The sequence below is a fragment of the Neopelma chrysocephalum genome, unplaced genomic scaffold, assembly GCF_003984885.1.
Source record: "Neopelma chrysocephalum unplaced genomic scaffold, ASM398488v2 Primary Assembly neopelma1_125, whole genome shotgun sequence".
NCBI lineage: Eukaryota > Metazoa > Chordata > Aves > Passeriformes > Pipridae > Neopelma > Neopelma chrysocephalum.
In genome coordinates, this window is record NW_020897787.1 from 806,166 (window position 1) to 828,981 (window position 22,816).

Here is a 22,816-nt window from a genome sequence, read left to right on the forward strand (position 1 = left end):
AAAAAAAAAAAAAAAAAAAAAAAAGAGTCTCGTTAATGTCACATTTAAAAATAATAATAATAATAATAATAAAAAAGGAGACTAAGTTGAAACAGCGTCTGCTGTACAATAGGAATCCGCTGGGTCTGCTTTGTACACTGAGGGTGTCGGGGTGCCCCTCACCCCCAACACCGGCACGTGCCCAGTCCAACACACACGGTACAGCTCCCGATCCTCCACTCGGCACCAGTGCCCACGGGCCGCAGTCACACCTTTCCCTTTTCTCCTAGATCAGTATTTCCCAAGGCGAGAGCTACGCCAACACCTCTAACTCAGTCAACAGAGGGGACAGTGGTGTGAGATTTCCAGCAATTCACCCTGGAAGGGTGAATTCAGTCAGCTATAGAATCAAATTTGGGTGTTGTGGAAGGAGGAAATCTGCCTCTGACCGGTGAAGAGCAGTGATGTTACTCCTCCCTGTCCCATACAGGCAGTGTTCAGGAACTCAATGGAGTGGATGCAGAATTCCACCAGCACAGCACAAACAGTGGTGCCAGCTGAATTCTGTCACATGTGTGACTTGGGTCCCCTCTAACCATGACTGATCTGTGGAAGCAAAATGGCATGTTTGGCTCCCAAACGGGGAGACTGTGCAAACATGAGCACCTGGGAACTGCCTGGAGGACTTGAACCCCAGAATCAACTACGTGCTCTTACACAAACCCACACTACAGCTGTTTGAGTCCACAGAGCTGTACTTCAAATAGGGACAGAAGTGCTAGATGAAATGTTCTGGTTTCATACCATACTTGTACACTCACATACACCTCAAAACTACCTTCTTTTTTTTTTCCCAAACAAGACTGATAAAGTAAAAATAAACAACCCTACAATCTTCTTTGACTAAATAAAAAGCTTGTGTTTTAACAGAATTTGCCATCCAAATTGAACACAATTCCTCTACAACATTATGGGATTCGAGTGATCCCTCTGGCTTGTCGCATTTCTTCCCTCTGTACCCACCTGCAGTTAGTTTCTGTACTTGAGACATTCACCTCTCCATTATTTTTCATACAGTGAGCTTACTGTGGATTCTTTCAGAGCAAGACTGATCACATCCCCTGGATTTAAGCATCAGATTCTGGAGGAAATCCTAACATTTTGCTACGGAATTATTTGACCTTCACTAGGGCCTTTCCAGCCCTTTACAGTGACACAGACATACAAATACTCATCCCAACCTGCTGGACAGTACTTCAAGTACCATGAGTTTTGTTCCTATCCAGGTGAGTTACTGCAGCAGCCTGGTGACAAAAGCGAGGCAGGAGAATCCCAAGTTGAAACTCACCAAAGGACCTGATTAGTTAAGGACTAGGTAAACAATAAATAAGCTTATTACTATGAACAGGAATAAACAGTAACAGGCTAGCAGGAGTGAAGTAACGAGGAGCACATCAGGCACAGTTCCTGACACGTGCATTTGCCGTCATTTAGGAAACGTAGTTTGTTAACCCTTGCAGTGCTAGGAGCAAATGGAGAGGTGCATGCCTTGCTAGATCCCAGTCATCCAGCCCTTCCATCCACACCCTGAGCAACAGCATCACCAAGTCTAGAATAAGCTCTCCTAGAGAAGGTTTCATGATGATGAGGAGAAAAAAAAAACTAACCACCAACCATCTCCTAAACTGCACTCAGTGGAAGGCAGATTTCTCCAGCGAGAAGCGAGGGTCATGAAGAGGAAGGAGCACCCCAGGTTGTCCCACACTAACACGCTTCTTTTGGCTGACTGAGGCTATTTCTAACACTCTCTGTTACACCAGAGAAGTTACAAAGGCTTTCTCAAGTTCAAGGCAACAGCAGTGTTTCTTACAACCATTTCTCACACCTTCCTGTAAGGGTGGTGAGGCACTGGCACAGATTGTGTTGTGGGCTGGATGTGGCTCTGGGTAACCTGGTCTAGTGTGGAAGGTGTCCCTGTCTGTGGCAGGGGGTTGGAATGAAATGAGCTTTAAGTTCCTTCCAACCCCATCCTTCTGTGCTTCTTTGATTTTTTCTTTCCCTGCAGTGGAAAATGGTTACCTGCAGGCAAGATGATGTGCTGGCAACAGCACAACCAGGGTTATTTTTGGAAGAGCACTCCTGTGGGTTTCTGTGCTTGCAAAACCTCTGGATTTTTAGGTATGCGTGAAAAGGAGGAGAATGTTTCAAGACTGGGACTGGTAGATTTTTAGTCAAGGAAAAAGCAAATTTGGTCATTAGCACAAGTAAGAGACCCCATTCTAAAACATGAAAAGATAACATGTTCAAATGATAAAATGGCCAGGACCCTTTGACAGTGCCACCTTTTAAAAGGTGGGTCTGTGTCTTTACAGTGACAAAGGGTTTATTTGGTATCCTACCTTTGTTTCCAAGGGCCTCCAGCCACATACCTCTGACACCTCCCAGCACACTCCCACTGAAGCCAAACTCCCAGGTTAGCCTGCAGAAACACCACCAAGCACAGACACAGGCAGAAAACACCACCACAGAGCACAGACTCCTAATGCAGTGCTCCAGGCACCCTCACTTTAACCTTCTCCACATTAAAAAGAAAAAAAACCAAGAAAGCCTTATATCTGAAAGTAAAGAAAGTCACCTTCAGAGCTGAACAGGGTTTACATTCAGAACTATGGCTACAAACCTACAATTTTCACTGCAATGTCTTTTGGACTTTAGTGGAAGATGCTATTTCTAGACAATAAACCATCTAATTAGGCTTCTCAAGCTAATCAGGTTACAAAATGCCTTCTCGAAAAGTCACAACAGTTTAAAAAAAGCCCTCCAATGGCAATTTAATTATGCCCTGATAGACATTATGTAGAAACAGGACTTGTGCCAGCAAGCAAGGCTGCACCTAGATCCCACTTCCCTTGCCGGGAGCTCTGTGAACACACCCATCTCTAGAGCAGTCATTTCAGTGCTCAGTCAAGTGAAACAACAACACTTCTAATTGCCAAACTAACATTTGTGGTTTTACACACCTGTGCTACCTCAAGAGACCCGATTAACTGTTCCTCTTCTGCTCCACTTCATGCTGACAGAGGGCCTGTCAAGCTCCGTTAGTACCAGGGAAGAGGGGCAAGAGAAGGAATTCAGGCTTAAGTTCTGTTCTACCCAACCACTTAACAGCAATCCTACCATGTACTGACTCCCCACCGAACCTTCTTCACTCAGACTTCTGCTGCTGCTTCCTTGTGTTTGTAGTACTTTGCTACAAAACCAGGAGTGTTTGTGAAAGACTCACTAGCACAGTAAGTCTAAAACCATACCACTAACAGTTTGCTGCCCATCCTCAGAACGGGATGAAGGTACATTTGCAAAAAGCTTCAGTTGCAGCAAATGCTCACAGTATTTTGTATATGCTATTCTGTACATTCAGCATCATCAGAATCAGCTGGTCCACACTTTAAAGTGTCCCAAAACCACCTCCACTGTTCTTCTAGAGAACGATGAGGAGAACTGGAAATGTCAGGTCTTACCTAGCAGCGTGCTAGGTGGGAAAATAAAGTTTTTACTGCAGCACACACAGGTGAGCACATCTAAAAGGTGAATAAAATATATCCTACTGTACACATGGACTTTTGTGCACTCTTCTAGATTTCAGCAACACATTCCATGTTTCAGTCAAAGCATGAGTTTTGTGACCTCCACACCTCCTTTTACTTGAGGAACAAAGACGAAGGTAAGAAGAGGTCACAGCTACTGTTGCAGCTTTTCTAAAACACCTTCTTTGGGCTCTCATGTTGATGGTAACTACGTGAAAGCTACTTCCCTTAAAGATCCAGACATTTCTGCCTTTCACACAACACTATCATCCTGCCATCCGCTCCTGCTTGGCCTTCTGGACTGGCACCTGTGTCCTACATCCCAGGAAACGCCAGTTGCTATCACTGTCAATTGTAGTTGTGGAAACAAAAACGACCCTTCAGCGTGGTTCAGACTATGCCACTCAAACCATTGAGACCCAAATTGTGGTTACAAACCACTGTGATAACCCACAAGTAATTGTTACACAGACAGAGCACATTGAGCATTCAGTCATTTTCTGCATCGCTGACAGAGCACGGCACTGCCAGTGTGTCAACACCCTCTACAGACAGTTAATTTGGAAGGGGAACAGCTTGGCAGCAGTGAGGTAAAATAAAAGGAGGGTTAGAATTTTACTGCATAACAAAAAAGTTGACCGAGTAACTGATCAGGGCACTTCCTGCCCACTGACAGTGGCACTGTTCACTACTGACGGTCTACGCGCCTCATGCCTACACCGTGTCTTTAACCTACTGAAATAGTTGTACAGCTCACATGAGTATTCGATCCTGGTCAGTATTTTATTCTATCTGGCGAGCAGCAGAGGAAGAAAGGGAGGACATCTTTTCAGCCAAAAAAAATCCACAGTCACAAAAGCAGGATATTCACTAGGAGATGACACCAGTGACTGGTGTCCTTAGGTTGTCCAAGACTATGCTCTGAAGATGCTTTACACAGACGAGCAAGATGTCCAAAACAAGGCCAACTGTGGTGTAAGATGCAATTTACCCTTTAATTTCCTGCCTCAATTTCACCCAGCCACAGAGGATGACTAGATTTCAATATGAACCATTACCTAAATCATATAGTCGGTATGCAGATATATGTCTGTCTTTAAAAATTTACTTAAAAACTGCTTGAGCTGCAGGTCATATCAGTCTGGTTTGGAGAGTGAAGGCAGTTCCAACAGTACAACAGAGACTTGTCTACAGGCAGGTAAACGAGAGTCTGCTAACAAAGGGGTAACAAAAGCTGCTGGCTGGGCTGCCAATGTTGCACACAAACTTTCATAGGATGAAGATGCTGTGGATGAGATCCAGGATGGGAAAACTGAGCCAACACCTGCTGCTGTTCTAATTTTTTTTTTTTTTTTTTTTTATTCTCCTCTCACAAGAGGGGGTGGGTAGACTATACAGAGGAGGGCTGTACAAAACTGGGCACTGGGCAGGCATTTCTTCAGCAGGAAATCCAGGCTCTACCTGTCCTTGAGCTCTCTTGTCACCCGCTTGGTGATGCGTCCACACATGAGGCCGATGAGGAAGAGTATACAGATGCCAACTGTGATCACAGACAGTATGTAATTCTTGGATGGAGAGGTCATAACTTGCATGGCAAGGTCAGAAAAGCCTTCTGCTGGGGCAACCTGGAGGTGAAAAGGGAACAAATGAGCCAAGCTGTGCTTTCCATGCAGCCCTCAGCCGTGGCATTTATCAGCTTTAGTCTCTGGTACTGCTCCTGCCTCCTGTTGTCGTCAGACTTGGCCTGAAGCAGAAACAAGCAGGCCCTGCAATGATTCATCTGAAGGAATCGCTGCTCAGGAGGCACCTTTATAACAGGAAGTTCTGCTGCCCCTATTTCACAGCCCCAAACCTTCTTAGTTAGGAGACTAAGCCCTATATGCACAAGAGACAGCTTAATTCTGCATTGTTGGAGATGCAGACACAAGAGAGTAAGATCTAAGTTCAAAAAAAGAAGACCTGTTTTCAGTTCTTCTAGACCAAAGTCAAAATACTGAACTTCATTCAGAAACAAGAATTTCATTACAGTTGAAGTTTTTCATAAACAGCTTGCAACTGAGAGATCTAATGCATAAAAAAAAAAGGAAATCTTATACATATTCACCTTTGCAGCATAGCTCCACATTTCAATACGATCATTAAGGCGTTTCTTGCATTCAGGCTGCAACCTCACACGCTTATCTTCCAGAGCTTCCATTAAGCATGACATTTCTGTAATGTGCAGAAGATGGTGTTACAAAATAGAAACAGCAGCTTCAACAATGTGCTGTGGAAAGGGGCACTTCCATTCTCCTGAAGGCTGCTGGTTACACGGCTTTCAGAACAGACCAGCCAGCTGGGCAGAATATAAACAAACCCCTGCACCCCTGAGGCTGGCAATGGCACCAAGATTCATGAGCAATATTGCATTTGGAGGTGCAAGGAGTATAGACTTACAAAAAGAAATTACAGCACATATACAATATATAATTCATGTGATTTACATGAGATTTCTGGAAGTCTGCTAAATTTGCACCTTCAATGAGCTGTACACTCTAAATTCCATGCCACTACCCTTTAGACAGAGCTAAGATCAAATTCAGCTCAGGAAAAAACACAGTCTTATCTCCTTAGGCTTGTTAGGAGCTTCTTTTGATCAACAAAATATTCTGAACTGTTTAACTTCCTGAGTTTTCACACAGTGCTGTGAAAAGGAAGTGGGATCACAGTGTTCTGGTGCCTATGGAGCGGCCCGGCCAACTCATGAGCTCTTTTATATGCTCATATGAGACACTGACATCAAATTTTGTATTTTATACTCATGCTACCATACTTGACTAATCCCTAACTGGATGCTTTCTGCTTTGCAGCGAAGAGTTATTTAGTTCATAGCAAACAGGCAGCAAACTTTAAGCCAACTCCAGACTTATAATACACAATTGTCAGTTCAAGCACTCGCAGGCAGAGCCCTCTCTAAGCTACAGACTCCTGCAGACCTTCAGTGCAAACACATCAGAACACACATCAAAAGAATTATGACAAAGCAGGAATAAACAAAGGATATCCAGAATTTCAAAAAGGCATTCAGTAACCAGCACAAAAGATAATGATCAGGAAAATACTTGGCTGCTATTTTTAATGCCAGATAAACTCAGAAAGGTGGGAAAGTTCAGAACTATTTTCCCCACTAAGCTTTCCTTAAACAGCCATACATACTATGGCAGCTAACATAACAGCAGTAACAGAGTGCAAGAGCTTGACTCAAACAGGAAAGAAAGTGTTAGGAAATACTTATTTGTACTATATTTCAAGTGGTCCGAGCTTGCTGAACTCAGAGGACCTGGAACAGCTGATGAAGTCTCAAAGCTTTTAGCTCCTACGTGAACTCAGAAAGTCAAGTCATGATTACCTACCCTCTGCAATGTTGGAAAAGAAAAAACTGGTATGTTTAAGCAGAGAAGAAAAAAATTAAAGTACTTCAGTTTAATTTTAAATACTGAAACAAAGAAGCCAACCATGGACAAAGACTGACACAAAGAAAGAAGGATCAAGAGGATTAGGTAAGAATGACTCTTGTGAAACCAAACCAACTTGCTGCTCTATGAAAAGCAGCATAGTTCTAGGAAAGCTTTTGGTACAGTCTGATAGAACATTGTCATAAGTAAGGTTGGGAGCTGTATCTTGTGTGAAGCTTGATACAAGGTGGGAGATAAACCTCACTGAAAAATGAGTCCATGTGTATTAAGAGCTCATTCTCAACGGGATTTAACTGAGGAGGGATTTTATAGAAGGTTTATGGATCTGGTATCACACACTATTGCCAGCAATCATATGAATGATGGCACAGAAATATACTCATTTAATCTGCAGATAAGGCTGCAAAGGTATTTTATATCAGGACTGAGGAATAAACAGGTCCTGCCTTGGACACAAGGAAGGACTTCCTGATACCCATCCATCTACCACCTCTGCTGCTGTTCCATCCTGTTGCCCACAAATGACTGGTGGAAATATCCTGTTCTTAAGACTACACTGGGAAGAAAATGCAGGTTAAGTATTTCAGGACTGAGAGGTTACAGAGGTACAGCACAAGCACTTACGGCGTCCTCTCCCCGGTGGAATGGCAGCACAGTGGTGTTTGATGTCCAGGGCACAGGCTGTGTGGAGCACTGGGTCAACAAATATATCTGCTTTGCTTTCCTTCAGCATGTTGAGCACTTCCTGGGGAGGAGGAAATCACAAGTACACCTCAGAAAAAGGAGAGAGAACAAAACTCACGCTGCTCAATATTTCTGAAAGGTGTTCCAACTTTTAAAATCCAGGATCATGAGAAAATCCACCACTGTCCATGGATGAGGCTATGAATGCTAGTTTAGGCTTAAGTAAGTGTCCTGGTCTGTAACATTTACAGTAGTTATGTTCATTAAAATACTCATATTAATCTAAAATACAAAGACAATATGCCAGGGTTCCTTCAGTTAGAACTGAAATCAGCCACGGGTGATTCAGACAGCCATGCCCAGCACCCAGGCAGCCTGCAATGGAGACAGCACCAGGACACAGATGAGTAACAAGAAACTTTGGCAACCACAGTCAAGGAAGAATTCAAACCTGGAATTGCAGAGGAGGCACTGTCGACACAATTTTGACTGGCAAAATTGAAACTGAATTGAATCACTGCAGGCCAGAACCGAGATGTGTAGGGAAACTTCAGAGCTCTGGCCTCATAATAGCTACAACATGACCTAGGCTGTGATCTGGAAAAATCACAGACTTCTGCAGGGATGGGATGCCTTTTAGAGCACATCCAATTTATTTCCTTTACCTTCTTGCACATTTCAGTTTTTATTTTCAGCAGATTCACTTTCAGACATTCTTCCACCTGCCCCGTCTGCTCCTGAGCTGCTGCTTCTTCTGCACACAAGCTGGAAATCTATTTTGAAAAAGGTGTTTTAACATAAGTAGTTCACAACAATCATTCTGCCTTTTAGCACATTTATATCTCAATACATTAGTTCATCACAGGGCACAGCTAGAGAATACATGATGAGACTCCTTGCCCCCCAAATCCCCAGAGCCAAATGCAGCCTGGCTCATGCAATATGCATACCCTTTAAACCCAGCAGCAAGAAGTCAATACTGCTGTACTGAGGAGGAGGGCAGAGAGGAAAACAGCATGGAAAGAATGTGAAAGTATGAAATAAGTAACACTTGAAGCATGACCAACTCTGTCATCAAAAGTGAAAACCCAAAAACCTGAATGTATTCCAGTTAAGGCTGACAAGACCAGAGAACTAACAGACTTTTTTTTTGACAACAGGAAAGCAGTATTTTTCCATAGTCACAAGTACTGATGAGATCCCAGATAAAAAAATTAACTTCATATTAGCACTGCACAGGAAACTGCAATTCCTGCACACTGGGCAAAAGTCACAAGCAGAGAATCTGACCAGCTAGAGGCAGCTCAAAGGGATTTTTTAAAAATTTAATTATTGGGGAAGCTTCTTGTTTTCAGAGACAAAAATCTGTTACATGAAGGGAGTTTTCATCCTGAGAAAGTAGCTCTGGAGCTACTTCTCCTACCTCATCAGAACAGTGCATCTGAAGCTGGGGATCCAGCCGATAATCAAGGGCTGATTCCTGGATTATGACCCGAATTTGGTCCTCGCAGTCAGGAGAGAGACGCTGTGAAGAGGAGAAAGTCATTAACTCACTCAATGACCTTCATTTTCCTAATCAATCACCTTGTATTTTAACCTCTGTATTCTCTAATACTTGCATAGGAACATAAAACCCTCATTTACGTACAGCCTGTCACAAACACTGAACACACCACGAGCCCAAGTTTGATTTGTTGTTCAGTGACTGTTGCTCACCACGGTCCTGCACAGTCTCTCATTTGCCTGCACCAGCTCTACTCACCTGGTCTGCATATTTCAACTTCAGGCATGAGATGACTTGCCCTTCCAACTCTGTATCATCCTTGGCCCTGTTCAGGATATTTTGGCAGAATTTTGGTATGTCTGCTTTGCACGCCTTCCTGAGCACGGGGTTTAAGCGGTAATCTAAGTGGGAAAGGTGACAGAACTTCATTAGAGCACACATCTCTTCAGGCTGCAGAACACAACACTCCCAAAGAGACTGCACAGAAATTTCCTAGATGTCATTGTACCACCAAGGAACTTAATTTTGGGGGAAAACAGTATTTCTTCACAACAGAATTTCAACTTATGAGGTAAGAGCTTCAGGAATAAAGAGGGTTCAAAAACACATGCTGACCCTCAAGAACTTGACTGAGATCAGAGTGTGCACTGAAAACCATGAAGAATAAAACAAAACTGATATTCTTCCAGCCATGCAAATCACTGAACAGCTCAGACAAGCAAGTGAAGTTCCTTTCAGAAGAAGATACCTGTGTTCTGTGTGATCTGGCGCTTGGTAATCATCTGCTTGCATTTAGGATCCATCACTTCACTGTTCTTGTTTTGTTTCAAACACTGGAGCATATTTTTGGAGTCTGCCTCTGGACAAAACCGCTACCGAAAAAAACCAAAAAACAAGTTTCATCACTAAGCACTTGAAAAAGCAAAACCCAAACCCAACAAGCAGCTTCCAACTCATGGAAGAGAATAACCACGTGGCCAATGCAGAGGTGCATACAGTCCCCATCCCCAACACCTACTGCAAAGAACAGTCTCTGAATTGACTGTGGGCATTAATGTCTGTGCTTACAGACTGAGCTGTACAGTCCTGATTGACTTCTAAGCACCACCTCCTGTTGGCTGTATCAAAAGCAAATTGCCTTTATTTATTTTCTGTTCTTAAGATACAGCACACTTGGAAAAAAACACCCACCAAATTAGGCCTCATACTCAAATACTTTTGCTCCCCTTTATTTTAGAAACAAAAAAAGCAATCTTTAAGTCAATACACATACTACTGTTCTGTATCAATGCTGCCTGGACAAAGCAACAGGTAAAGACTTCATTATTAATGCTCAGGACAAACTAAGACCACATAGAAGGACAAAGCAGAGAGGAGCTCACTGATACCAATGTGCCCACTCCTGCCCCAAGTCAGACAGTCAAAAGTGAACCAGAGCTTACCCAAAATTCATACCAAGACACTAATTTCTTTTGTTAGAAACTAATTGTGTGGGTGTAAGATAAGGCTGTTGTGTTTTCTAATCCTCACTACTTTGGTGAGATCACAGGTCTTTGTATAAAAGCATGAGTCTGCACTGGAGAAAAAAATTCTGAAGATGTGCTTCTTCAGCCAAAATATGGAATAAGGGCACTGCACAAAGACCACACATACTAATGTTTCAGGGCTTGCAATTTTTCCTACTGTGAAAGAGTGTCTTATATGAGCATTCACTGCTGCTTTCCACATGGTACCACTTTCAACTATCATTTCTAATTTTAAATTTTGCATAATTTTGCCCGTTTTATTGCTTTGATGAAAGTCTGTGTGCACCAGGTCAGCAGTGAACTGAAGATTTTACACTTCTCTGTAATCATAATTTCTTCACCTTTGCATAAAGCCAATCCAAATCCAAACTGACTGAATGAAAACTGCACTAGAAGCCTCAGCACTGATTGCCTCCTCAATTCTGCTGGTGGTTGGGTAGACAAATTTATTAGTGCACAGGCTTTGATCAGGAAGTTGAAAGAGAAGAGCCCTGAAGAAACCTCAGCCTGATTCAGAGTTAAGAAACAGATTACTCTGCAAAAAAAGCAATCATACTTCTAAAACAACACAGCAGTCTTGTAACAAGCCTTTATGGGCAGCTCAAAGCCAACAGAGCTCTTATATCCCAACCTCACCCTCTTAAATAAACACTGACATTACCTTGATCATCTGCTTGCAGACTCTCATGAGTGTGTAGTCCAGTTCTGGATCCATCATCTCCGTCTCCTGCAGCTTAAACACCTTCTGGTGGCACCTTGTGCTCAACTGCTTCTTGATTTCTTTCAGGCATTCAATAATCTGCCAACACAGCATTGCAACCATAAGGGACACCCTGGGGACACAGCTCTGTCACACACAGCTGGGTGTTCCCCTAACCACCTTCCTTCACCTGATTTGGGCAGTTAAGTTCCCAATGCCTAGATTTTATCAAAGTCATTACCAGTGCTTGTTTCCAGGACTTGTCTTAAGCTCATCTTTTCTCACAAAGATTTAATGAGATGAAGAGGGTCTCCTGGACTTACTCCAAAACCACAAATCTCATCTTGCAGACATTATGCCTAAGAAATCTTTCAGCAACACTTGCAGTAACCAGCTGCTAATAGCTTAAAATTAGCACTAACTGAAGAATGAAGTGCTCGCAGCCTTGCATTCACCCACTATTAATGCTTGTGCACCAGTGGCAAAAAAGAAATTAACGTTCCAAAGCACTACCAAAATATTTCAGTGATATCAAAATGAAAATCTCAAGCTGCACTTACAGGGGCAAAAGTGCTCTTCAAAAGTTTTCTGAAATGAAAGTACAAATTAAATTGTAAGTTATTAATGAAGTTCATTACCTGAGCATTGCCATAGGGCACGTTCTGGCAGTAATTCTTGATGTCACTTTTACAAGCCTCGTACAGCTCTGGTTCAAGTCTGATATCCTCAGTCTGCAGGACAAATTACAATATGAACTTTTAAGTAGGACTCAAGGCTACTATACTTTGTTAATCTCTTAACTAGAGAGGCCTCTACTCACAAAAAGCAAGACACTCTCACAGCAGGCATTCGGTTTCTTTGAATTTAAGGGTCTTGGGTGCAAGAAGTGATGTTAGTGGGAAACCAACTTTGCAATTCCCTGCAGTGATCAGTCAGCTTTTTAGGCTGAAGGAAAGATTTAAATCAAATTTTAGAGCTGGTAAGTTGTTTCCACTGCTTCTCCTAAAAGGGTATCATTACAAACCTCCAAGACAACTGAAGTCTTTCCATGTGAAAGCCAAAGGACATATTAACAGCCACCCATCTAGCAGGTGATCTGGAGGCTGTGACTGAAGTTTCCTGATTTTGGTGATGCCCAGCATTTGAATTCTTCCATACAAAGGCAAGAGTGATGCCTCTTCTGACATGGACCTACTTAAGGTGAAGCTTTAACACTCAAACAGTACCTACTGGACAAAGACCTTAAGAGTTTATTGCTGCAAGCACTGCAGCAGGAAGCTGAGAGGCAGCTTTGCCTACCAGAACAAACACTACTCCTATTTATCCACTGAGCAACTTGAAGCAGCTGGAGTTGAGTTGCTTCATCTGTGCTTGTTTCCTCAGCCCGTAAAATGAAGCTTTTGTTCTCTCCTAGAGGACTTGAAGAACATCAGCATGTGTAGCACGTTGCTATCTAACACTAAACATAATCACTTCTAGCTGAAATTCCAATGACCATTTAGCTTGCCTTGGCCTTCCTGAGACTGTATTTAAGGCACTAAAGTAGACAATCATTACTTTCACCGTGAAGGGCAATTGAGCCTCGTGTTGTAAGAAGAGTGGAAAAAATAAATTAGATACCTTTTACAAATGAGCTTCCTTTCCCCTCCCCCCCAAAGTGGGGAAACCATGAAGCTTTAACTGAAGAACTTGACTAGAAGAGAGGGGAGAACAAGAGTTTCAGGCATATTTACCATCTCTAGCTCCTCAACACGCAGCTGTTTGCGGCACTTCAGGGAGACCCTGTGCTCCTTGGCATCCTGCAGAGTGTCATTGCGCACAGTTGTGCTCAGACAGATCACTACATCCACCCTGCAGAAGAGAAAACAGCTTTTTTACTCATCCACCCTTCACTGAACCAGCCAAGGTTGGTGTTGGATCACCACACCAGAGAAACCGACTGCAATAATCCAAACACAATATAAAGTCCTTGTGCATCTGTGCTTACTTATAGCTGGGGTACAGCTCTATGCAGAGCAACTGGACCACAATTAAACCCTAAATCTGATGCCATCTAATTGGAGTCTACACCAAAAGACAGGAATATATTCAAAACCCCATCTCACCTCTGCCCAGCAAGACCTTGGCTCCTAAGTCACGTCAGCACTTTAGAAAAGCTTTGCTTAATCTCAGGAATAGATGAAGGTGAATACCTACACAGCATTGCAAGCAATCCTTTTACACCATAGGAAGGGCATTGATATCATAAAATGCAAATAGTCTTGCTATCCACAAACAGGACTGACCTTGTGTGTAATTCAGCCTTACATCATTGCAGCAGGCCATTAAAAAAACCCCTTACACTGAATGAACAAACCAGCTAAAACAAGTGGGATATCTTCCCTTCCCAGATCAGCAACTGGAACAACAGCAGTCTGCCTCTTATAAGAAGATGGATCTAGCAAGGATATAAAACATTCTGGGACATGCAATCCACTAATTGTAATAATTAGCTATTTTCACAGCAAGAACAATAAAGAGGACAGGCTTGTATCCAGCAGGAAATTTTGAAGAAGCAGGCAATGCCTCTGCCTTAAGCATCTGCAGAACACAGTCACTAAGGGAACACATACAAAACAATCAGCCTTTAAAGGAAGTCCAGTGTTTTCTGTCCTCTCATGAAATATCCTGTAACTTAATTACATATTTATACAATCAGATTGCTGTTTGGTCAGCATACATACTTTTTTTTGATGTTGGGGCAAAGTTTCAGCACATCCTCCTTGCAAGCCATTTTAAACTTGTATGAGAACCTAAAATCTTTCATTTGAACCTGCAAGAGAGAAGTGGGGAGAAAAACAACTTTGGTCACTTGGAATTAAAAATACCCTCAAACTGAAACAAAAACTGTTGCCCAAAAGAACACTTGCTGAATCATACAATCAGCAAATGCTTTTGTTCACAACTTGTTAATGTGGGAGCAAGGGGGGATGCTGCACTGCTGAAGAAGTTGGGACCCTGTCTCCCATATGCCAGGGAGGAAGGAGAACCTGAAGTTAAATCAATCATCTCCAGAAGTGACCATTTATGATCAGGCATGCAAGTACAACTGTCTGAATTCACAGGAGCTCTTTAAATACAGTGGGAAATCAATCTCAAAGAAGGAGGGGTTTCATAAATCAACCCCCTGAAAGAACAGAACAGGCTTCCACTGACAGAGGGAAGCATTGCTTACCAGCTGGAAATGAGTAACTCCAATTGCACATTTTTCATTCATTTCCTTCTGGTGTTTGTTCTGTATTAGACACTCCATCAGGTCCCCAGAATCAATCTGGTTATCTGCAACCTCCTGAAAAAGAGATGGAAGGTTTAAAAATGAGCTACTCCTACAAGTCAAGGTTCTTATGCTCCTTTAGACAACTGTGACCAGGAAACACAGAACTTACAGTCCCACTCTTTATGGTGAGCTTGCTACTGACTGAGCACCCTGGAGCTGCACCACACAACTCTAGTACACAACTGCATTTATAAAATTCAGAAAAGAACCATCTCAGGAACATGCACACTTCAACTCAGGGGAACATACTAGAGACTCAGTGCTCACATGACATATTATAATTAGGTGCCTTCACTGCTATTTAACTACTCAATCCTAGATCAGTGAAGTTATTTCAGCAGTGCTGAGCAGCTGCACACAGTGGAGTGGCTACACACACTGGCTGCAGGTAAAGGAGAAGGAAAAGAGTCTAGTATTGAACTCACTGTAAAGAGTGATTTTTGCAATTACAAGGCCATTTTCATCTTCAAACTCTAGCTTTTATGCTAAGGCTCTGACAAGAGCAGAAGGATTAGGTGGAACTAAGAATTTTTATTTCAGAGTGACTTTTAAACTAAAGACTTTTGAAACTGATTATCTCTGATTTTACTTTTGAAGTGCAGCAAGAACTAATACTAAAACCTTCTGATCTTTCCCACAAAGTGCTTTTTCCTCAAAGATACACTGTCACAGAGTACTCACATGACAGAATGTCTGGATGATGGGCTCACATGCTCTCATCAGCAAGGCTTCAATTTGGATGTCCTGCAGAAAACATGCAATATTTCGTTTTCACAGTGAATGGACAGGAAAAAAAGGCTGTGAAAAAAACCCTGTGATAAAAACTCAAACTCAACCCACATTACAGGGTTTTGAAAAATGCAATCCAGACAGCTTCACCCTTCAGTTCTGCAAATCCCATGGTTCACTGTTATATGGCAAATGCAAGACAAGCCTTCCACCTTAAGGGAAGAGCCTGGTCTCCACAGAAACTCCTTTCTTGGATAATTCAGCCAGTCTCCTCCAAACTGGGTGCTACAGCACTAGAAATGACCTTACACCCAGGTAGAAGTTGAAGATTTATGACAGTTATGAGCAAATAAAAGTTTCTACCCACTGGAAGGAAGCTTTCTCTAGGGCACAATGTAAATTTTAAGTGATATGTCAAACAGTCTGGGGCATGACAGTCAAATATGCAACTTCATAAATTGTTTAAGCTGCCAATCTCATTGAAAATCTGTATTGATCTACCTGGTGGTGATTTCTTGCAAAAATTTGGGTTAGGGAGGGAAGCTGCAATATGGTACTCAAAACTACTTGCAAGTAAGACTGAAATCTGAAGTCCCAACATGTATCTTGACTTGTATTAAAAGGTACCTGGGTTACCTGTGTAAGAAATGTTAGCTTCAGTACCAGAAGTGATCTTTTAAGCAGGAGAAATGCCCTCACCAACCTAAAATCCTGAACTGTTGCTCATTTCTCTTCCTCAAGAATCCTCCATGAAAACTTCCATTGTATGGGATAAAAAGGATGTTCTTTGATCCCAGAGCTGCATTTCTGCAGCTCCTCTGACCTCAATTTTTTTTCACCATCATCAAAATGACATGGCTTAACTAGACATGCTCAACTATTCCCTTTACCCCAGGCTGAAAACCACTCACCTCAGACTCCAGCTCAGTGAGGTTTCCCACTATGTCCCTGCAATCAGACACCAAGTCATCAAGATGGTCCTGAAGGCATTCCAGCTCCTACAGAAACAGACATTTTAGTGTGTGCTCCAAGAACCCAAGCTGAAATTTTGGGCTTAAAACACTGTTACACATGTGAAACTGCCCTCCTCTTGGTAAAGTCCTAAATCTCATTTAATCCCACTCTCTACCAGCACTCCCACACACACACACGTAGCAGTGATTGAGAATGTTGGTGTAAGACATTACCACTTGCTCTCAAAGGCTGCATGATGTGCTTTCACTTCTGGAATATCACATTTGATTTGCCCTTTGCATAACCTTAAGGAGAGGTTAGTTACCCAAACTACAACCTGTGATGGGCACTTCAAAAGGACAGTGGTGTGTGATCTAAGGCATCTGCTGCCCAATGGCTCCTTCCCTACAGCCCTCCTGGGGCACAGCAATTTAACATGAAAGTATTTGTTGAAACTTTTGTTAAGTAGCTGCAGATGTTAGTGCAGTTCTGTATAAACACAGGAAGCATGTCAGTATTTGCCAAATGGAAATGGGATAAAGTTTATGTGGGAAATGTCAAGCTTGTAATAGAATATTACACGTAAGAGATTGAGGGGGGTGGGGTTGCTTCATTAAAGTCCTTCTTGCTAACTACCCCCTTCCCCCTTCTCATTCCACTGCACATTTAAACCTACTGAATGAAGCCATGCAGTATGTGCAAAGCTTCTTTGTATCATCTCCACCTCTCAGTTTGGTGTAGATTATGTTTCATACCGCACTAATTTTTAATATATTCTCTGCTATAAAGAGGCGGCACACAACAAGATGTCCCTTTAAGCCCTTTTTGCCCTGTCCCACCCTCCAGCTTCGCAACCAAAGCAGTGGTGATCTCGTGTACAGTACCTGCCCTGTCTCTGTTTTCTCACTGCACCACTTCCCCAGGTCAATCATGCACTTGTCCTGGAGAACTGGGTCCAGCTTCACATCCATGGCTCGCTGGTGGAGGATTCTCTGGACCTCTGCTCTGCACTCCCGTGATAGCTGCAAGAAGGACAGGGACTGTTTGAGCACAGGGGGTCTCTAAATCCACACAGTGCAAAGAAGATGCTGTCAGGTGAAGTTCTGAGAGTGACCACAAATGCCATCAGCAATCCCAGAAAGCCCAGGAGTCCTGCACTGCTCAGCACAAGTCTGCCAGGGCCCCCAAAAGCAATTTGGGCTCCAAAAGAGTTTGGAGCTCTGTCATTTAGTTTGGACACAGGCTCCTCTCATTCCACTAAAATTAATTTTATATTCTTAAACCTGTACTTTGATTTTTGAAATGAGATGTCAGAGCAGGTCCCTAGGCTGTCTGCTGCACCATCCCCCTTCACTCTAAGCTACAAACTGCTTCTGGAGAAGGAAGTCAAAATAGCTCATGCCCTCAATACCAAATGGGAAGCCCAGAATGAGGCAATACATCCCAGCTGTAATTTCTGCTCAGCAATTCCCACTGCAGCACATCAGAGTCAGCACTTGCAAGACAGGAAGAAACAAATTGCAGAAAACCAAGGGATACTGGTATGGTGCTTATCAGACCTAAAATGCACCAGTTGAAGCTTAAAACTTCAAAGGTTTAAAAATCCAAACCACTGAAGTTATGTAGCATTTTGTCAACAGCACTGGAAAGAAGTACAGGCCTAACCTCCCAAGAGTTTGCTTTCCAACACTAAATTTCAAAATGACAGCTGCTCCCTTAGCCTACTTTCCACCAGAAAAACACATTTAAAAACCTTTTCTCTCTCTGATAGATTATTTGCAGGGTGGCTATTGATTTCTTTGGTCAGCACTAATATAAAATGGAATTAAAAAGTCTCAACTCAGCAGACTAAGAAACTGCATTAAATAAAAATTATTCCTAAAAGAGAGATGCTTTCAATCAATACTTGACCTCTGCCACAAAAGACCTTTTAAATCAAGCTGTGGAAATTAATTTTTAAGGCAGGCCACTGTGTAAACCCACCAGCTGCTGGGTAAGGGCTGTGTACACCACAGTGCCAAAAGAAATGGAACTGAGTACCCAGTTGCTTTCAACTGAGTGCCCTGATAAAGGCACGAGAGGGCAGCAAACTTGAAAAGAGCAGCTCTGAACTACAGATGCCATGATGGTGGATCTCCAGACTGCAGGGCAGCAAGTCAGATCCCTACTGTCTTCTTTAAAGACAGCATGAGCACATTTACCAGGACAGCACGCTCCAAAGTACTGGAAGGATGTGTTATATCAATAGGAAGAATTTAATGGAGTATAATCTGAAGCTGTACACAAATCAAAACTTAATTAGAAACAGCCAAGGAAAGCTGAGCTTGAAACTCCTTTAGCATAAAACCAATTTTGCAGCTATGCTAGCTATCTGCAAGGAATCACATTCCTCTTTGGAAAGACATGGGGGAGGAATTGCAGTGCATTTGGACAGATATGTCAGTCGGTGTCAGTGCACAGTTCCCCCACTGGCCCAGGTCACATCCTGCTGGCCTATTCTGCCCTGCCAGAACAGCCACCCTCAGGGCACACTGGAGGAGGAGTTGGGCACCCAAAGCACTGCAAATACCCCCTACGGTAAATGCTTCTGAAGCAGCTTTTGTGAGTTCTGGCAGTTTTATCACAGTGTGTCCAAATTCAAACGCGTGTGCAACCCTTCCATCACAGATCAAAGGGCAGCAAGCTGCACACCAGCACTCACCCTCCTTCCTTGCTCCTCTGTGCGATAGGCATGCCTGTACAAGCAGGAGAAAACAGCCCCTGGAGGCATCAGCTCACTGGTCTCATTCCAGCCATGGGTGTGGCAGAGCCGGGAGGCATCTCCCTGACACTTGCGGTACAGGACTGTGTCCAACCTGCAAACACCAGGGTTATCACTGGCACCTCATTCAAATCTGCGACACTTCTGATATTCTGAAATGCTTCTGAGGCAGAAAATCCACTCCAAGTTTCAGGCACCACCACATCACTCAGCAGCAGTGTCTGACCAACTGAACCAACAGGTAGTAAAATGCCCATCACTCAGTTTGGAATCAACTCTGTATTCTTGCAATAATAACACTGAAATCTTTAATTACAGATTAAATCTTCAACGCTTCTTGAAGCACCTCCCATTCTGTTCTGCAGCATACCAGCCAAATGCTGACATGTGAGAAAAGAAATCATCTCCTCGATGTCCTAAAGCAGCAGAAAGGCAGGTACATTCCACATTTTGGTTGTATAATATCTTGCACGTACTTTGCACTGCTGCCATTCTGAAACACCACTTCCATAAAAATCTGAGTTGGATGAGTTCTGTCTGCCCTGGATTTGAGCCAACTGAAGACTCAGCATCCCTTGCTTTTGTATACAAGTGCAGATCTCTTAGGATGACAGTTAATTACATGAAAGCTAAGTGAGATATTGCTAACTTTCCACAACACCACAGAAGACAAACATCAAGTGATTTCAGTGGAGGGACACAGCAAATGCAACAGCTTTTATAAGCCAGTTCTGGGGAACAGTGGTTAAACAAAGATGAGCTAATGCTGCCCATATAAATTTGAGTTATCTTTACTCCCAGTAAAATGCAAACACTCAATCTTCCTTCTTTCAATCAATTAAGTTTAGCTCAAGCAATGAATTACCTGCTGGAAACATGGTACAGGCAGGAGAACTAACAATGAAGGGAAACAGGAAGGGGGAAAAAATTAAGTATTTTTGTGTACCTGTGGCAACAGTTATTGAGATGACTAAATAAACAGCCACAAAGCCCTAAATTGTCTGGTTCACAAAGCCCCAGGTATTTTAAAAGCAGAAGGTTCACAGAGCATGCCAGCTCTTAACTACTGGCAATGCTGCCCAAAAGACACGACTTGCTATGAGTCAAGATTTTCCTAATGTTTGGTTCACACACCCCTTGCAGTAATAGAAGCCCATCACTTCTTGCCTTACACTCTTTGTGGCCACTGAGAACCATTTCTCAATTTCTTGTAGTAATTCTATTTAATGTACTCTACTTCCTCACCTCTCAATCTTCTTTAGAAGACAAGCCAAACACTTAATTCTTTCCTCAGTGGTCGTGTTTATCAAATTTATATTCTCCTCATCTTAACCAGCACAGACACAAGGGGCTTTGTATTCATTTAAAACAAAGCACTGCCATCTCTGGATGAGAAAGCTGGAAAAGCAGTGCTCCAAAGGGTATTACATCTGTTATACTGTAATCACACCTAGAGAATTTGAAAAAAGGCAGAAATGGAAGCAGGAAGTTTCTCACACAGTGTCCCTTTGTTATACTGAAAAGTTTGGTTTCCATAAGTCCCATATTGTAGCACTCAGAGCAGATGCAAGTGGCTGCCACCTGCACAGAAAGTGACCTTAAACTTCAGTACAGCCAGACAGAACTCTTTAAAGCTGCACTGAATTTCAGAGCCCAGACTTGAGCACTTTTTAGGGTTGCATCATTTCTCAGAGAGGACCTGATTTAAGTGGCATCACACCTTTTCTAAGCAGCTTTTGCTCCTAGTGTTCTAGGCAGGCATTAGCACCCTACAGACCTGGCACGTTTAAAAATCCTCTTCTGAACCATCATAAGTGACACTGCTTTACCAGGAACTGCAAATGCAAACAAACACTAAATACAAACATCACATGGGCATAAATCTCATTTTACAGTACTCACTTCCAGTCACGAGATATAAAATACTGGAGCTCCAGGAGCCTGTGCTCACAGTCCTCCACCATCTTCTCAGTATACAAGTGCTCCATCAGGCAAGACAGAATCCTGCAAACAGAAAAGTTAGGCCAGAGACTGTCAGAATCATGCTGGGCTTTCTTATAACAGCTGGTGTTGGCAAATCAGTCTTTCCAATGAACCATAGATAAGATGTTCAAAAGCAGTGATCTTTCTTTTCCTTCCAAAAGATTACATCTAAACCAACTGCGTGCCAGATTTGTACCCTTTTAGATTCCATTGTTTTAGTTATCTCAGCAAGTCTGATATACAACAAAAATCTTAAGGAGTATTCTATAGAAAATCTGACTTGGGGGGGGAATATATTATCAGACTGGAGGCACCTGTCTCTGCACTATAGGTTTGCTTACCTGGACTTTCCAGGTTTGTCACTTTGTGATATTGCTAAAGACTTATGTAGTTAGGGAAATGAGCACATCAAATATTAGAAATATTACCAAATATATAAGTAAATACATATATGTATGTAAATAAACCTTTGTAAATATTTTCCCTTTCCCCCAATACCAAATAGTTGTGTTTTGTCTGAAAACTCTCCACATGAGGTGAGAAAGATATCGAGTCCATGCCATCACCAAACCCTCTCACAGGGGCAAATTGTGGGAGGGGGGCTTGAACTTAGTGTGGTGGTTTGAAACTCCCAAGAATCCAATTTCTAAGTGCCTGAGATAGCTACATCCTTCACCAGTGCTAAACCAGCCCTGTGACAAAAATACTGCCCTGCTTGTACAGCCAGAATGGAGACAGAGCTCAGTTCACACCTCCAGCCCTGTACAGATTGCCACTGTGGAGTCCCTCATTTCTGGACAGGTTTTAGTGTTCCTACTGCTCAGCCACACGACCTTCATGGATGCCCCAGAGAAAAGACAACTCAGTTCCAAGTGGGAGGCACCTACATGGGGTCCCCCGAGCGGATGTGCTTGCAGGCCGTCTGGATCACCGACTCGCAGGCCTCGTTGAGTGCGCGGTCGATGCGGTAATCGGCACCGGGGTCGGTCTCCTGGATCAGGGTCTGAAGCTGCAAGAAAGAAATTGGGGAGAGGAAGACAAATGTTAACAACCTAAATTACAACCTCTCAGCGTGGCAATTCTGTGCCAGCAGCAACGGTACCATGTGCGACCTCTGCCCTACAGGGTTTGATTTTAAGTGCTTGTGCTGCCAACTCAACTGCCAGACATGGGAGTTCAGCACTGTTGAACCCTAATTATCACTCTAAAGTAGCCCAGGAACATTGGGGGAGACCAGTCACTCATTGAAGGTCAGCTGTAAAGCTGGACCACTTATGTACTAATTTGTAGAACTGAACTGGTAAAATTTGCATACTGTACTTTTGATCCATCTTAATCTTTGGTGGCAACCTCATTCCATAAGGCTGATGACACTAGATTTGTCTAGGCAGATTTGTCATATTGTCATGAAGACTATTTCCAACTGAAACCCAAATCAATGCTTAAAGACCAGTTGTCTAACTACAAACAAAAGTTAAAAACAGTTTTTTAATTGCCTGGAGAGGACACAAAGGTTTTATTGAAATACAAGATAAAATGTCCTGTTCTGCTGTCCCAGAAGTACCATTTCCTCAGGGATGCCTGCTCAAGCTTTTGGAAGCCAAGGTCTACAGTACGTATTTTTTATTTATTTTATATATA

The 22,816-nt window shown here is 42.8% G+C and overlaps 1 protein-coding gene across 1 annotated transcript in view; it reads right to left on the bottom strand.

Annotated features, from left to right (window-relative positions):
• Nucleotides 1-831: 831 nt before the first annotated feature.
• The window catches only part of GLG1 (golgi glycoprotein 1), an 81,500-nt gene continuing 59,515 nt past the window's right edge, over nucleotides 832-22,816 (bottom strand). The window contains exons 9-26 of the mRNA XM_027698285.1: nucleotides 22,063-22,184; nucleotides 21,095-21,196; nucleotides 19,133-19,286; nucleotides 17,316-17,453; nucleotides 16,389-16,475; nucleotides 15,430-15,492; nucleotides 14,647-14,760; nucleotides 14,156-14,244; nucleotides 13,166-13,283; nucleotides 12,071-12,163; nucleotides 11,394-11,531; nucleotides 9,955-10,078; nucleotides 9,465-9,607; nucleotides 9,126-9,227; nucleotides 8,368-8,475; nucleotides 7,643-7,763; nucleotides 5,668-5,774; nucleotides 832-5,188 (exon numbers count right to left, since the gene is read on the bottom strand). Of these exons, the coding sequence (XP_027554086.1) occupies nucleotides 5,021-5,188; nucleotides 5,668-5,774; nucleotides 7,643-7,763; nucleotides 8,368-8,475; nucleotides 9,126-9,227; nucleotides 9,465-9,607; nucleotides 9,955-10,078; nucleotides 11,394-11,531; nucleotides 12,071-12,163; nucleotides 13,166-13,283; nucleotides 14,156-14,244; nucleotides 14,647-14,760; nucleotides 15,430-15,492; nucleotides 16,389-16,475; nucleotides 17,316-17,453; nucleotides 19,133-19,286; nucleotides 21,095-21,196; nucleotides 22,063-22,184 (2,091 nt within the window). The 3' untranslated portion in view covers nucleotides 832-5,020. The remainder of the gene's footprint in view (nucleotides 5,189-5,667; nucleotides 5,775-7,642; nucleotides 7,764-8,367; nucleotides 8,476-9,125; nucleotides 9,228-9,464; nucleotides 9,608-9,954; nucleotides 10,079-11,393; nucleotides 11,532-12,070; nucleotides 12,164-13,165; nucleotides 13,284-14,155; nucleotides 14,245-14,646; nucleotides 14,761-15,429; nucleotides 15,493-16,388; nucleotides 16,476-17,315; nucleotides 17,454-19,132; nucleotides 19,287-21,094; nucleotides 21,197-22,062; nucleotides 22,185-22,816) is intronic.